This window comes from Pelecanus crispus, chromosome 14, assembly GCF_030463565.1.
Source record: "Pelecanus crispus isolate bPelCri1 chromosome 14, bPelCri1.pri, whole genome shotgun sequence".
Lineage (NCBI taxonomy): Eukaryota > Metazoa > Chordata > Aves > Pelecaniformes > Pelecanidae > Pelecanus > Pelecanus crispus.
Genome location: NC_134656.1, coordinates 5,309,394 through 5,326,766, shown reverse-complemented (window position 1 = coordinate 5,326,766; position 17,373 = coordinate 5,309,394). Strand labels below are relative to the sequence as shown.

The 17,373-nt window shown below is 42.7% G+C and overlaps 1 protein-coding gene across 1 annotated transcript; it reads left to right on the top strand.

Moving 5' to 3' along the window:
• The first annotated feature begins 3,472 nt into the window (after window positions 1-3,472).
• On the top strand, window positions 3,473-16,835 carry CDH26 (cadherin 26). The gene is made up of 16 exons (XM_009492590.2): window positions 3,473-3,537; window positions 4,039-4,171; window positions 4,843-4,965; window positions 5,436-5,597; window positions 6,863-7,010; window positions 7,645-7,811; window positions 7,989-8,117; window positions 10,388-10,573; window positions 10,763-11,031; window positions 11,638-11,780; window positions 12,023-12,256; window positions 12,792-13,019; window positions 14,189-14,313; window positions 14,721-14,795; window positions 15,825-15,908; window positions 16,626-16,835. Exons 1-16 carry the CDS (start codon window positions 3,473-3,475, stop codon window positions 16,833-16,835), a joined length of 2,481 nt encoding a protein of 826 aa, XP_009490865.2.
• Window positions 16,836-17,373: the final 538 nt, after the last annotated feature.

Here is a 17,373-nt window from a genome sequence, read left to right as displayed (position 1 = left end):
GTCTAAGCCTAGCATTGACAATGCTTCTTGAAGAACAAGTTTACTGTGATGTGAAATATTTAAACAGAGTGATTTATTTTTTTTCTAGATAATTTAAAGGTTTAATGTTCTGCAGTACTATCTACAGAACAAATATGCTCAGGTTGCATTTTAAAGAAATAGCCAGATTCTACTTCAGTTAAACTAGTATAAACTTTGAACAACTGTTGTTTTTAATGAAATTACCCTGTTACAAAGATGTGAAGAAACAGAATTGTACTCCAGCATGTATAAACTGTTTTCCTAAGTAATGCTAAACTGTATTTTGAGGGCATAACATGAAGAATTTTAAAACAATTAAATTTACTATTTAAGGGATCTTGTTAGAAGTTTGGGAGCATTTTGACAGTTTTTTTGAGCCTGTATGTGATACGTTTTTTGGAGCTGATATTATGGTTGAAATTTCTACAGTATTAAATTGCCTATAATGCACTATTTTTTGCCTTATTTTAAAGGTATTGAGCCTTTGTTGCTCCCATTGGCGTTAGTGGGTTTTCTTCTGAAAAATAATTAAACAGACCATTCTACCTGGAAAGACTGGAACTTGATTAACTGAGAATTTGCGGTACAGCTTTTGATGTTGGTAATCATATGTTCTTATTTATTTGAGCTTTTTTGTGGATATTTTTGCGAGTAATTTCATTGGAAAGTGATGTTGTAATTCAAAGTTACTGTATATTTACTATATTAAAAGTGAGATACTGACGCTTTGTTACTTAGTTGTATTTTTTTCATCATCCACAAGATGGCACCTCTGAGTTTTTCTTTTAGAAAATTTCTTCATGGCAGTAAAGCTTGAGCTTTAGCATATTTAGCATAAGCTTGTAGCTCAGCATATCTCAGCTATATTACTGCTGATGGCCAAGAACAGCAAATACATGTGGGTAGATGCTTGTGGAGAACCACATTCTCATGTTGCTAGTATACATGGATAAGTATGCTTAACTTCATTTCACACACTGCGTGTTCATATGTTCAGCTAAGGCTAATCAAGAGGAAAATGAAGGGAGAGAGATTCAATGGGGAAAAAAATGGCATTTCCTACTGCCAAAAATCCCTTTGCTTTGCTATTTCTGTAATCTTTACATTAAGCACTACAAAACTCCTCTCTGAGGTATCACACAAGAATTTTACAATCAGAACATTCTTGCTATTTGAGGTTTTCCTGATGTCTAAACCATCCTATCCTGTGCTGTTATTTAAGCCTGTTAATTTTTGTCCTGTTAACAGTGAATCTCAGAAGATCATCTGCCTGCCTTCCTCCCCACACCCACTTTTATTTAAAACATTGTGGCCTATTTGACATGATCTATTGCTTTTCTTCTCCCCTGGACAGATCAGTTCTTCCCTACAGTCTTCCTTTCGCAACTTCCAGAACACTAAATTCATTATTTTCCCGTTCTAAAATAGGATAAACCTCCTTGTGCCCAGTAAAAGCAACACAGGAGAATGGAAAGTGCTGTAAAGGTTGTTTTCATAGAAGCCAGGACCTTCCCCATTGTGTCTGACACTCGGTCTTCCTTTTACATGGTTTTACAAGACTTAATATTTCATTTCCTGCTTCTTTATGTAGTTTTATTTAAAATGTATTTTTCACAAGCTGGGTGGGAAGTTCAGCTTCAGGTATACAAGTTCAGACTTGCTTGATGGCTTTTGGGTTGAACAGGACAATCTAGTGTTGTTTATATCAGCTTTCAAGTAAACTTTCACAGCACTTGGTTCAAAGTCTGAAGTAGTATAAAAGTACCACTCCTAGGTATAGCAGGTAAAATTAGTTCCAAATTAAATATCACTTTGCACGTTTGCCTTTTTGTAAACAACTGTGAAGTTACTAGGAAATGGCCTTTGCAAGTAACTGTCAAGGAAAGCCCTATGTTTTATTCTACCTATCTAATAGTCATAGATATGCGGTAATGGCATATTTGTTTTGCGTAGCACTGGACATGGCGGTTGCAAACTGACTGAAAAAAACACCAAAGGAGGACTGAGCTTTGCTTTGAGCATTTCATTTCTATGGAATCATAGAATCATAGAATGCTTTGGGTGGGAAGGGACCTTTAGAGGTCATCTAGCCCAACCCCTGCAGCGAGCAGGGACAGCTTTAACCAGATCAGGGTGCTCAGAGCCCCGTCCAACCTGACCTGGAATGTTTTTAGGGATGGGGCCTCCACTGCCTCTCTGGGCAACCTGTGCCAGTGCTTCACCACCCTCACTGTAAAAAATTTCTTTCTTATGTCTAGTCTAAATCTACCCTCCTTTAGTTTAAATCCATTATTCCTTGTCCTGTCACAACAGGCCTTGCTAAAAAGATTGTCCCCATCTCTCCTGTAGGCCCCCTTTAAGTACTGGAAGGTCGCAATAAGGTCTCCTCGCAGCCTTCTCTTCTCCAGGCTGAACAACCGCAACTCTCTCGGCCTGGCCTCGTAGGAGAGGAGCTCCAGCCCTCGGATCATTTTGGTGGCCTCCTCTGGACCCGCTCCAGCAGGTCCATGTCCTGCTGGTGCTGAGGGCCCCAGAGCTGGACGCAGGGCTCCAGGTGAGGTCTCCCCAGAGCAGAGGAGAGGGGCAGAATCCCCTCCCTCGCCCCGCTGGCCAGGATGGGGTTGGCTTTCCGGACTGTGAGTGCACGTTGTTGGCTCATGCCCAGCTTTTCACCCACCAGTACCCCGAAGTCCTTCTCCGCAGGGCTGCTCTCAATCCCTTCACCCCCCAGCCTGTGCTGATATTGGGGGTTGCCCCGTCCCAGGTGCAGGACCTTGCGGTACTTTTTTTTTTTTTTATCTTAAATGTTGTCTGACGAAAATATTTGTTTGTCCTGTGGGGCAGTTCAAACGCAGTGAAACCACAGGTAACGACTTAGTGAAAAAAACTTGGACTGCAATAAGCCCTTGCATAAGCTTCCAAGGAACGGCTCAGCCAGCTGCAGCCGGCCCGGGCTGCGGGGGGGCTGCGGCCCCGGTCCCGCCTCCCGCGGCTCCGCGCTGCCCGGGGGCGGGGGCGCGGCCGGCCCCGCTCCGCTCCGCTCCGCTCCGCTGCCCGGCTCGGCTCCGCTCCGCTCCGCGCTGCCGCGCCCCATGGAGCTGCTCGCTGCGCTGCTTCTCCTGCAGGTAGGAGTCCGGCCCCGGCCCCGGCCCTGCCCGCTGGGCCGAGGGCTCCGGCCGCCCCCCCGTGTCCCCCCCGTGTCCCCCCGCCGTGTCCCCGGGCAGCCGGCTCGGGTCGCACGGAGCGGGGCTTCCCGGAGCGGGGCCGCCGCTCCTCCTGCGAGGGCCACCGCGGCGTTCGTGCCGGCAGAGCGCACGGGTGCCCGGCGCTGGCTCTGCCGGGCCGGGGTCCCCCGCGGTAACCCCGTGGCATTTCCACCCGTGCTCCTGTGGGCTTCGCGGGCCTGGAGCGGGTTGTTCTAGCACTGACGATGTCTGGGACTGATGCGGCAATGGCCCGAGCCGTTGCTGCGCAGCTGGTGTGCACGGAGGAGCGCAGAAGCCATAAAATACACGAGTAAAGCTTCCGATAGAATCACAAGTGGCCACGCGTACGCAAAGGGGAGAGCAGCTTGTCCGGGGGTCCAGCACAGGCAAAGCTTAACCAAGCTGGCAGAGCCGAACCTAGAACAAATCTTACAACTACTACATACACGTGCCGAGTTCAAGCGTTCCTTGCTGTTGTTACATCACGGAGGTTTTCCCCAGGTCGTACAACAGCTTTACAGAATAGCGCGGAGGCATTACTGGTGAGCCCCCATTGCCTGGCAAGTTCATAACGAGTGTTTTGCTTCTTCAGAAACAGGTCATGGGGTAAAGGCCCAACCTTCGCCCAAGTCTAGGTGGGAAGAGCTAGGTTTCATTTTTTAAACGCCACTGGAAACATTTGATGGAACGAGTCATAAACCCCAAGGTTTCCAATGAAAGCGGTGAGAACCAGGAGGAAGGTGTCCCAGTTGCCTGTGAGCTAATGGCGATAGTGTAAAATGCGAACGGTTGTACTCCTTTGTGGTGAAAGAGTTCAAGTAAAAAGCAGCGTTGGAAGCTGGTGCAGGAAGCTTGTGCACAAAAAGCCAATCAAGCGCAAAGGGCAAATCCTGCCAACTCAGGGCACAGTTGCCATTCTCAACAACATGTTTTTACTCATCTGGGTTAGAGACTTTGGTCCAGTGTTCATCTTCTGGTAAATCAGCTGTGTTTGGAACCCTGCGAGACACATGACAGGGTCTCCGAGAACCTGAAGTACTCCCCAGACTTGACTTTTTTCTGCTAATAGGTTTGTGTCCTGCCAATACCAGACAACTTCTAAAGGACCGCTAGACACAGAGAGACAGAGGTGAATATTTTAAAAACTGAAGATACTTGGTTTGAGAAAAGCCATAGAGATAATACCGGGGACTGTTAGATGCAGTGTTTGCATGTTTCTGGGCCTGGCATCACCTGACCAGAGAAATTAGTACCCAAGCTCTCATGGCAATTCGTTTGGAATGAGATGGATGGTATTTCTCGAGCTTCCAGGGTTAGATACAATGTAATACAATGCTGTCAAAACTGGATCAATATGTTCCTGTGAAGCCAAAGTCCTCTTAGACAACGTATCAATGGTTTCTAGTTAACCATACTTCTCACAATCACCTTTTTTTTTTTTTTTCCCCACAAGGTTACTGCTGCCAACAGTTTTTCTCATGAAATTGAAAATTTCCATTTAAGACAAGCCATCCAAAAGAAGAGTATTCAGGTTTGCAGTCAATATGATATAATAACAGATACACAACTCTTAATATGTAAACTAGGACACTAAATACACTTCTTTATCCAATAGCAGATAGATTCTTATCAGTTAGATAGTCTACGTCCTCTACACCGTACAAAAAGGACCTGGGTTATCACCACCATTGATGTTCAAGAGGATGACAAAGGACCATTCCCAAAATACGCTGGACAGGTACAACCAACCTTTTAGTAAAAGTTCTTCTTGAACCTCAGTAAAGTATTCATCACCACAGACTGTACAATAAGATACCAAAGGTAGGAGAGGGCAAGACTTGTGCATCAAACAGCAACTTTTTAAAAAACATATTTGTTCAAAGCTGTCTTATTTACAGAGTTGGGTAGAATTGTGTGGTGGGGGGGTATATTGCTCCTTTCTGTGGGAAGCTGCAGGCATACTCAGGGGAAAGACGACTGTAGAGTGGGAGAGGTAAGAGAGTCATTGCACCGAGCTGTGTGCCTGCACATTGTGCAGAGTAGTGATGCTGCACCCCAGAAAGCTGTTGAATTAGCTGAGACCAAGCCCGCAAGCAAGGCCCCATCTACAAAGGGAAGGTGGGCAGGAAGGGAATTGGTCTAAAGTCTTTTCATTTCTGTTCCGTCTTCCCTACTCACGCTGCATTGTGCTGGTTCTCTTTTCAAAAGCTGTTCAATAACAAATCATTTAATGCATCAACAAAATATTTAATCAGTGGACCTGGGGTAGATGAACTTCCAGAGATTGGATTGTTTTCTATAGAAGATGATGCAAATGGACATGTGTATGTACAGCGTGCCATTGACAGGGAAAAGACTCCAAGTTTTCAGGTAACACGCTTTAAAAAAATACTTAAAACTGTTCGCAAATATTCATTGCTTTCTCATAGCTAAATGCTTCACAAGAATGAGACGTACCTGGAAGAATTTTAAGTGTGTATTTTTATGGCCTCCTTTTCTTATTTTGAACCTCCAAATAAATGCTAAAAGGATTGTCTCAGCAGAGTCCAATAGGTAACTTCCACATGACTATCGATCATAAATCTCTGTGGCATGTTTGGACTTCCACAAATATCTGTACACTTTTTTTTTCTATCATCTTTTTGGTATGACCCTTGATCGCAATCTGAAAAAATGAAAAGGTGGTCCTGAAATTCAAAGTACGCTCCAGCTATACTGGCCAGAACACTGAGTTGTAAAGCCAAAAGCTCCTAATCAAGAGAATGGAAGCAAATAGTTATGCATTACAAAAAACAGATAATGCTGGAGGAGCTGCAAAGCTGTATTACTGTAACTTTACATAAGAGTAAGCATATGTTTCTCCTTAAAAAGCAGAAAAGTGTTCATAAGCAGTAAGTGTAATGAAAGAAATGTGATAACAAGTGTATGAATGAAATATGTGAGTGTGGGTTTGTTTTCCTCTTGCAAACAATCTTAAGTTGTGGTCTCCTTACGTTTATTCTGTGATGATTTCTATTTGTGCCTCTGTGGATTAACTGTACCCAATTAATAGTCACTGTTCCATGTGGCTTTCTGTCTAAGGTCTTGCCTTCCATAATAAAAAGATAAATTTTGGAAAGCTTTCTATCCCCCCTCACTGGACACACGGCTGTTCCAGGGCAGACACTCTGGGCTTGGTTTTGAAGCAGAAATAAGTGTAGCAAAGGAGAATTCAGCAATCAGAATTGAATCGCCTGCACAGTCATGGATATGGAGCCAAAACATCATAGAAATGCAGCTAGAGAAAACTGAATGTCCTACTTAAATAAATACTTCAGAATTGGGAGATGCATTTTAAAGCATTCTTTTGTTTGGCCCCAAGGATACTTATGTATTTTATATTAGGCAGTCTTTTCAAATAATGCAGATACAGCTCCAGGTACTGATTTTTTAAAAAGTGTTGTTTAATGCACAGGATGACCATCATGAAGCTACTACCTTTGAAAGGTGAAATAATGACTTAGTGATGCAACTCAAAGCCAAATGCTAGCCAAATATGACTCAAGCAGCTTCAAAATTGAAAGTATTTTGCTCCATCCTGATATCTAAATGATACCATTCATTCCATTCTGATATCTGTGTTGCTACTCATTTAGGTACGTTTTGATATTGTGTCCAGAAAAACTGGTGAACCATTGGACCGCCCTTTATATTTCAAGATAAGGGTTAAAGATATTAATGACAATGCACCTGAGTTTCCTAAGGAGGAATATAGCGTTACAGTAAGAGAGAACCATAGTAAAGGTAAGTGCTATCTAAACAAGGGATACTACTGGTTTGTGTATGACTGCCCTCTTAATTCCTTTTCGTTCTTTTTCCTTTCTTAGTAAATCTGTTCTTCTCCCTAGGTTTTACTACAACACTCATAGTTTTAGGGAGTACCTCCTACCTCTTGACTTCTTGTCTGATTAACTTCAATTACATTAGCATAACATTGGAGACATTCTAATATCCTAAGATATTTCTTCTTAACTACAAGCCAAGACTTTAGCAGACTAATCTGAACTGTGGATCTGGAACCTGCACATGCACACTGCTTCACAGAAGATGGTCAGACACACTGTTTTAGAAATACAAAGACTTCATCTGGGTGTGTAGACATGTGGGCATGGTGCCAACTCCTCAGGAGCTGGCATAAATAACTAGCGAATGTTTTTGATTAAGTTCAGGAATGTGGTACCTCTATTGTCTAACAGTACTTTAGGCAGATTTGCCACCCAAATGAGGTGGTGGCAGGAGTCTTTGCAGGGATAACTATAGCCACAGGAGAGGTTAGAGGTTTTCATGGGACTTGTGTGTTCAAGAGCCTGCAGACAGGCCTGAGAAACTCCATGTCGAGACTAAAGACTTCTAGTAATGTCTCAATTTTTCATCCTAGATGAGCCAGTTTTCCAAGTTACTGCCTTGGACAAAGATGAAGGTGGCACTGTGAATTCTCAGGTGTCCTATTCTCTAAGTATGCAAATGCCCCTTCAAGATGGGTTCACATTTAATGTTGATCCTACCACAGGATCAGTACTTCTGTCAAGATGCCTGGATTATAAGGTGATGTGCATATGGCAGCTTCTTATCATTTAATGCATGATACATGTTCACTACATGTTAACCAGGGGAGGTTATAAGGGGAAGGAGAGTCCCACATCCAGCTTTGTAGCTGTGACTGGCAAAATGCGTGAACTGCTTCTGAACTAAGTTTGGAACTTCCTTTCTTCTGTTTTTCAGACTGCCAACTCTTTCAAACTTCTGATTAAAGCCAGTGACCATGGAAGTCCCCAGCTGTCATCTACTGCAACAGTGAATGTAGCTGTTGAAGATGCAAACAACCACCTCCCTGTATTTACTGGTGATAATGTAAGGGGAAACATTATTACTTTACCTAGCCTTTCTAAATACAGTTCAGTCTTTCAAACTGCTGAATACACTCAGCAGTGGAAATGGGAACCCTCAGATACTTGCAGAATCAGGCCAAAACATGTGCAAATGAGCTTTATGTGTTAGAAGAAATATCTCTTTAAAATGTGGGCAGTAAGAGAATGCTTTACTATTGACTGTGATAAACTTTGTTAGTTTTCTGTGTACAGCTCTAGAAGGTTTTTGTCTCACTGTTAGCATAAGGATGCCGACAGACTAGCTTATTCTAACATCTGAGAAGCTAAGGTGCTGATTACAGTCTACTCTTGAAAGATCCTAGTTTTGATCCAGGAAGATCTCAATGGCCCCAAACCTGCCTGCCTACAAACTCAGTACATCTTAATGGGGCACTTGGGTGTGGTGGCAATGCTTCTGCTGTCGTATTTTGTGAAGCTGCTTGCGGAGCATTTGCTGTATGAATGGGAGCAATTGAGCTTGCTGGCAGGAAGAGGGCTCTGAGGAATTAAGAGCTGTGAACAGGTAGACAGCTACACTTGAATTCAGGTAAGAGCTATCCATTTTCAGGCTCTGGTCCCATTAATAGCTCAGGTCCCAGAAAGACTGTTTGTGTAATTTGCATGTTGACGCATTGCTGTGGTTTAACCCTGGCTGGCAGCTGAACGCCACACAGCCACTCTCGCTCACTCCCCTGCAGTGGGATGGGGGAGAGAATTGGAAGGGTAAAAGTGAGAAAACTTTTGGGTTGAGATAAAGACAGTTTAACAAGTAAAGCAAAAGCCACATGCACAAGCAAAGGAGAACAAGGAATTCATTCACTACTTCCCATGGGCAGGCAGGTGCTCAGCCATCCCCGGGAAAGCAGGGCTCCATCACGCGTAATGGTGACTTGGGAAGACAAACGCCATCGCTCCCAACGTCCCCCCCTTCCCCCTTCTTCCCCCAGCTTCCCGTGCCGAGCGTGACGCCATACGGTGTGGAACGTCCCTTGGGTCAGCTGGGGTCAGCTGTCCCGGCTGTGTCCCCTCCCAGCTCCTTGTGCCCCCCAGCCTGCTCGCTGGTGGGGTGGGTGAGCAGCAGCAAAGGCCTTGGCTCTGGGTGAGCCCTGCTCGGCAGTGAGGAAAACATCCCTGTGTCATCAACGCTGCTTCCAGCACAAATCCAGAACACAGCCCCATAGGAGCTACTACGAAGAAAATTAACTCTATCCCAGCCAAAACCAGCACAAACACCTAGAGTGCAGAGTCATGTCAAGCACTGGTATGTGTAAATATTTGATGTTGTGAACAGTAAGAATGGCTACCGGTTTACAACAGTGGGTACACCTATGAAAGTAAACACACTTAGCAGTGTGTTACTATGGTAGGTCTCCTACCTGCAGAATGGTGTTTGGAAGACCTGAGGGAATAAGGTTAGATAATCTGCCAAAACAGGTTTGTACGAGAAATCTGTGCTTCATCGTCATTAACTCCAGTCTAGTAAAATTCTGAGCCTTCTCACAGCTGTGATTTGTTCCCTCTATCTGAGTACATGTATTATTCTTTACAGCATTTTTAAAACTGATGCAAGGACAGTATTGTTTACATATTAGAAGGCAAGAGTCTTGAGTTTTCAGATCTCAACCAGTGACCAACTTATATGAAGAAAATAAACACAAATTACATTTTATTAACATCTCATCTTTTAAGACATATTTCTGCCTTAGGTGATTTAATTGGCATTTCTTAGCCTGTCTTTGGAGTGCTAGTTAGGCAAGCTGGTGGCTACATTGCACTGACAAAAACTTAAACCATTGTGAAGAAATTACCTAAAATCTCACACATACTTGCTTTCTACAAGGTCCAGGTATATAACATCTGCAGACTAGTTCTGGCCTAAGCCTGTATGCACCAATCTCTTCTACATGGCAGAAGACAATCCTGGATGAAAAGCCCTAGTGGCATTTATGGGCCTATTGCTATAGTCAATATTAGGAGAGATGAGTAGTCTCCTGGTTTTTGATGAAGATCAGGTTTAGTAATAAGTTCTTTATGAAGTCACTGGGAATGTGTTGGAGGAAAGTTAGTTCTGTAACTCCCATAGGGATTCTCTGTCACTGAGTGGGTACACGTGAACCACCGCAGGCAATGACAGTGTGTGCAGAAAGTAGCTCCACATGGTCTGATGGTAGAACTCTGGCTCAGAACTGGATAACAAGCTTCTTCCTCTTGGAGAATAGAAATAGTCCTTATTTCTTTTCTTTCCTCTTCCAGTACCAGCTACAGATTTCAGCAGGTCAAGAAAATTCAGCTGCATTACGGCTCCAAGTGGAAGATAAAGACTCTCCCAACACTCCAGCTTGGAGAGCAAAGTACAGAATAACAAAAGGCAATGAGAAGGAACAGTTCACCATTGAGACGGATCCAGACACAAATGAAGGCATCTTGCGTATTATCAAGGTGAGGAGCAGTAGCAGGTGAGCTACAGGATGACAATGTGTAGGGTGGCCAGTCTGATTACAAGCGTGATAGCTTAGCATCTTAGCTGAGTTTGGTGAGCTCAGCTTACCTCTGAATTCCAGGTATATAGAGGTGACTGCCAAACCAAGGGTCATAACTGCTAATCAGACTTTTGTCTGGGGTTTTCAGCCTCTCAGCTATGAAGATGACTCTGAGATGAGACTTGTCATTTCTGTAGCAAATGAAGAACCTTTCTTCTTGTGTAAGAATGGCATTGTGACAATCTCAAGCCAAGAATCCATGAATACAACTGTTAACATCAAGGTCTTACAGTCACAACGTGCTCCTAGGTTTCATCCTCCTATACTTATTGTCCAAAAAGAAGATTCAATGAAGCCTGGGAGAGTATTTAGAAGGTATCCTGCCACATATCCAGATGATGTGCCAAATAAGATAAAGTAAGTGAGATGCTTCTAACTTTCAGAATAAGAAATAGCTTAGGAATATAAAGAGGTTTTCAAGTTTAATTTGGTATATGTATATATATGAATATACACACACACATATATTTACAGTTAGATGAACATATACATTAGAGGCGCAGGTTTACTATTGATTATACTGCAGATCCAGATAGCTGGTTCTGTAAGATACAATATAAAGGTGCAGACATTGGTTGCTCAATGTTTCTGTTGTCTTCAAAATAGTTTTGCCTAAACCCAGGTTGCATTATTTATATTTTACTTTTGATGACAAAATTTTGATGCTGTAGAAAGGACTAAGGTATGCTTGGCTGTAAGAATGGTAATCTGATGTGGAAATTAGATACTTTCTTAGCCCCTAGGAACAGTTCTGATGGGCCTGTACAAGGTATGGGGACTTGTATGGGGAACTGTTGGCTGTGTTGAAACACACAGCTTGTCATAGAGTTAACAAAAGTAAGCATTATAACAAGTAAAAATACCTACAGAGCTCAAGAGAACAAAGAAAGATGCAGTAGAAATTTTCTATTCTTCAAAATGCATTTAAGATGGTAACTTGTAACTTTTTCCTTTCTTTTTAAGATATGAATTAGCCCATGATCCAGATGGTTGGCTGAGCGTGGATGAGAATTCTGGAGTTCTTACTGTGGCAAAAGAATTTGATCAAGAATCCCCTTATGTGAACAACAGCCTGTACACCATTATCGTTCATGCTGTTGATCCTCGTAAGTAGCCAGTCGGAAAATATTCAAGCAGTATTTGGACTGTTTGAGATGAGGTGCATGTTAGATATGAAATGATAGCAAGACTAAGGATCTAAGTGGAGAATGGTAATGCAGAACACCCTAATGTTTAAAACTTGTGTTATGTGTGACTAGTAGGATAAACCAGACAGAGATCCTGCCAATGGACTGGCTTTTGTCGATACCCATTTGCGAGTATTTTTGTTTCTTTTGCTCCCATCTAGGTATTCCCCCACAGACTGGTACTGGCACCATCCTGCTTTACTTGTCTGACATGAATGATCATATGCCAACATTAGTGGCTCCTTATTTAGATGTGTGTGACAAAAAAGAAGGGATGCCTCTCATTATAAGAGCTAAGTCTGCTCTGGTCCATTCACGTTCTGGGCCATTTACATTTGAGCTGGCTGAAGACACTGAAGATGTGAAGCATAACTGGAAATTAGGAGGGAACTTTGGTGAGTTACTCCTTTCATGTCCTTCGTGAGAGTTCATTGTCAGTTATGTGCCCTCTGGTTATTTCACTGTCTCTTACCTTTATGGTTTCTTACTGATTAGTCTCAACGAGACTGAAAGTACATGGAAGAACAGCTTTCAAAATATAAAGTTACTGCAATTTGAAAAAAAGTTACATTGTTCTTCCTCTCTGCTGAGGACAGGGCCAGAAGCAATGTGCTCAAATTGCAGAAAGGGGGATAAGACAGCTGAGGAACAGCTTCCACATTTTATTAGCTACCTAATGAATTCTAGAGGTTATCAGCACAGCTATGCCAGAATGTAGCAAGACTGGGACAGATCTCTTTGCCCAGAAGGCTCAGCAAGGTGATAAAGTGGGATGTCATTTTGTCCTATTTACTATGGTGCATTAAGGCTAGAAAAAGTATTCGAAATTGGGGTGCAAATGAGTTTCCCTTTGATTATCAGCAGAAGGTACTGTAGAATATCAGACTTCTTTCTATGAGTCTTGAAATAATTTGCTTGTCGTCTTTTTAGGGGAGTCAGTTGAACTTTTAATGTTAAAAAGCCTCCCACAAGGTAGCTACTTGGTGCCTGTCATTATTCAGGACAGTCAAGGATTTTCTACAAGGCAGAATCAGCATGTCAGGCTCTGCTATTGCCCAGATGGACACACATGTAAAGAGTCACCACTTCCACAAGCAGCAGTGAGACTTGGAGGTGGTGCCATTGCAATAATACTGACAGCTTTCTTATTACTACTGGGTAAGTAACCTCCTAACTTATGCGTGTGAGTTATCTGTCATCTGCCCATTGGATCTCATTGCAATTGCAGCTCATGAGCATGTGCTAAAATCTACCAGCCTTAACAGGAAAGGCTGTTTGCCTTAATGTGTTAGAGTGCAGTCAAGGTGCAAGCAGTTAATGCTTGCACTCTTTGTGGCACTTCCATCCATGTGTCCTGGTCCATGACCTGTTCTCTCTTCAAATTTCAGGAAGAACTTAGTTTTGCAACACAAGACATTGCCATTTCCATCTAGTAACTGAAGAGATCTTTTTTGATAGCCAAGAAAACTTTCAAATTAGTAGGCACTATGATACAATGTGTAATGCAGAGGAAGGGTGTCTCCAAGGCTGACAACACAGGGTAAAAGACACTAGAAAGATTAGTGAAACTTATCTGCACTTATCTGTGGGGATGTGAAAAGGTGAGGACTGTGTATTATAGAGCAGTGAAAAAGGGAAGGTAACATAGATGCATGGAATACTATTGTATGAACAACAATAAATACAAGTATGTAGCCTAGGAAAAAAAGAAAATGTCTAAACTGAAACAAAAGAAATGTAATGTTAACAGGTGGAATTTTTCAGCTTGTTACTTGTGAAAATCATGATTACATTGTGGTAGAAGACAACTCACAAATGTAAATGTGTCATTAAGCTGAACTCTAGTACAACAAAGTAAATATTCTTGTTTGTATTGAATAGAATTGAATGCTTGACTTTTTTGACATTAACCATGTACTGGCTAATTGAAGTAATGAATTTCTCCCATAGGGTTACACTACTTAGCAATTGCAATTGCTTGGCATAGATCTGTAACAGCTCATGTTGGTTACTGCTGAAGAGATGAACTACCAATTCTTTATCTGAAGCAAAAATCAATAGATTATCTGATCACTATTCCTCTGGTTACCTGTGAATGATGTAGTATGTCTGCCAGCTCAATGCAGTGCTCTGTGGAGATAACAGCTTGGCTTTTTAAAGCAGGCTAACCACTCCAGGCCAAGCATTGCATCTGCACAGCTACGCTGCTGGAAGTTTCTGAGTTAGCTCATTTGGAACTGGGCTGGGTACCTCACCAACCCACTGTATTGAGCCATACAGATCTATTCACAATGCCCATTTCTCCATTTCCTTTCATGTTTCAACAGTTTCCAGTATACTACTTTGCCTGTTTTACGTATGGGGATCTAAAAGCAAAGCCATTGTTCCACCTCAAGAAGGTGAACAGACTTTAATCAACTATAATGAAGAGAGCAGAATGTCTTTATCTCAAGTAAGTGCAAAAGCATATATTCACATTACCCCACCAGTGTTGTGTGGCTGAATCTAGTCATCTCTTTTATCATGTTTGCTGTGGTTTTGGTATTGAGCAAAATAAAGCTTTTTTTGCCACTAAGCGTATCTGGGGCGTGGTGTTCTGCATGAACTGGATAATGCTACCCTGGTGACAGACTATTACCACTCCTACCAATTTTCAGTATCAGCAGGACCTTCCCAGGTGCCTCATCCTACTGATGAATCCAACAGATGAGGAGGCACATCATCTCTTGTCACACTGCACATAGTAGAGTTTTCAACAAGGAAGTAAATGAAAGTGAAAAAGGGAACAGTCTGCAAAAGTGTGATCCTTCACAGCCTAGTTCAGTTTCTTATTAATACCATCCCTCTCCCTGTGTGCAGGCTAAGCTGGATATTACAGACCATGCTGTTCTACCCCCTGTGTCTGTGGAGGCTGGAAAAGAAGTGGTTGCTGAGGTAACTGCCTGTTTCCTTATGTAAATGCCCTTTTTTATACCACAGAAATAGGTAATCCCAAGAATGAGGTTTGGTATTAATAACAGTGGGAAGAATAATGCAATATAGTTCAATCAGAAAACCAGTGTCACTTGTTGGAGATTCCACTCGTATTTAAAATACCGCTGACAACTTTTTTTCTAACAGCTTTCAGTTTGAGACTGGCACTTCTTTTCATTAGTTAATTGTTCTAAATATTTGGAAGTTCCAAAATTCTTATCACAGTACCTGAGTTGATATGCACAAGATTTTATTTAATTCTTGGCATAAGTGAAAGGGAAGCATCATTCTTCAGATATCTGTCAAAAACATGCTAGTCAACATCTTCTACTTAACATACTGTAAAAGTGTGGACAGGATTCATGAGTATTTTTATGACTATGAGATGTACTTCTGGGGGTTTGAAGGCTTTTGAGTTTGTTCTGTGGATTTTTGTACTGTATTCTCTAACAGATGTCTATTTTTATTGTAAAGAATGCCTGAAGGAAATTCTGGTCTACATCAGTAGGTGACTGCCATGTGTTCTGTTCATAAGTCCGTAGTGATCATCAAGAGACTCTAAGAACAATCTCTGTCTTACAGCAGGCAAAGAAAATGTAAAATAGTCTTTTTTATGTATGTGAGAACCCAATTCCACAATCCTTAAGACCACAGTTAGGAGCTAGAATTACCTGTGTGAGTAGACACTATAAAGTTCTAAGGTCATATTTGGTGCCGTTAATGAAAAGGAAGCCAATAAATTTAGAGGAAGAAATGTATTTAATTACTGGAGATTATGAAGAATGCCCACAGTTGGTGACTCCATGGAGTATGTACTCATAAGAAGAAACAGTTCCCAAAACAGAAAAAGCTGCAATGTAACTGGCAAAGACGGCACAAGAGAAATGGATATAACAGACAGAAAGATAATTGGATTTATTTGTATCTGAAAGAAATGTTAGTAGGTGACTTTATGCTGGTCAAAGCTGAGATACTATGTGTCTCTTCCAGGATGGCCTGTATTCTAGCTACGAGGCATTCCAAGGAAGACACCTTGCAATCATCATACAGACAGTGGACAAAATACTGGATCAGGTGAGAAATGAATGTTGAATCCCTCCTTTGTCAAGTTGGCTTGTAAGAATAGGAAAAAAGGCTTGCAAAACTGGAAAGCTGCTATGGCTTCAGCTACTCTTTCAGCCCACATCTAAGCAGCATTACTATCAAAAGCAAGCGATGTATTTGATGGGGAAACATTCAAGACACTTCCCTGTTGAAAATGCCTTGTCTCCTCGACTTCTTGCTGCCTCTGGCTGCTCAGCCAGCAGTTACTGCAAGGCTGGGGTCGGTCACCTGTAACAAATTCTTCAAGACTGGGAAGTGGGGCTAAAATGCTTTCTGTTTCTGTGCAGGGTTAAGGTTCGGTTGCCTGCTCTTTCACTTTTGTGCTATCGGGGAAATCCTAGTTCCTCTTGCCACATCCTGTCTGGCCACTGCATGTTTGCACGCCTGTCCTCCCATGCCTCCTTGGGGCAGGCTGTGTGCCTCCATGCAGTCATGTTACTTGATAGCTGTCTGGTCCAGGACAGATCAAATGCTCTTTCTGCCTCGTGTGTACTCTAGGGGAAGTTCAGGTCTGGTGCTTATGCAGCTGAGAGTTTCAGTAAAACTTTCCTTATCAGAGAAAGACTCATACTCTTCACTCTAACCTCCTGGCTTACCTGCCTAATTTGCATACCATGAATTCCTTTAATTTCCAAAGGGTCAGTAGGAGCTTCCATGATGATTTGCATTGTTTCTTCCCTTCTTTAGAAACTGTATCACCAAAGCACACTGGAAGATCACAGGGCCATCTATGAACCTTGCAGATATGCTGAGGAAGGAGAACTAGAGCGAAGTAACTCCTTCTGCTCTGTCTCCACTGGCAGTGAGGAGTTGCCTGTTGATTTTTTGAACACTCTGGGACCAAAATTTTCTGCTCTGGAAGAAATCTGTCAGAAGCAATTTCCATCATTTGATTAATTTCAAAAGGCTGTGACTACTTTGTGGTGTTGCAAAGGCTTCTGGCAGAATCACTGACAAATTCTGAAAAAAACAACCATCTGCGCTAGAAAGCGTTGCAGTATGTTTGCACCATGACTGTCTGGCCTTTTATTCTTCCTGCCTGTATTGGGTTTGCATGGCAAGGTTTTGGTAGCTGGGGGGCCACAGGGGTGGCTTCTGTGAGAAGCTACTAGAAGCTTCCCCCATGTCTGACGGAGCCAATGCCAGCTAGCTCCAAGATGGACCCGCTGCTGGCCGAGGCTGAGCCAGTCAGTGACAGTGGTAATGCCTCTGCGATAACATATTTAAGAAGGGGGGAGGGGGGGAAAAACCCAACCCAAAACACCAGGACACAAACTGCAGCCAGAGAGAGGAATGAACTGACTGCAACCCCCATTCCCCAGCCCCCTGTGCTGCTCGGGGGGAGGAGGGAGAGAAAATTGGGAGTGAAGTTGAGCCTGGGAAGAAGGGAGGGGTGGGGGGAAGGTGTTTTAAGATTTGGGGTTTATTTCTCATT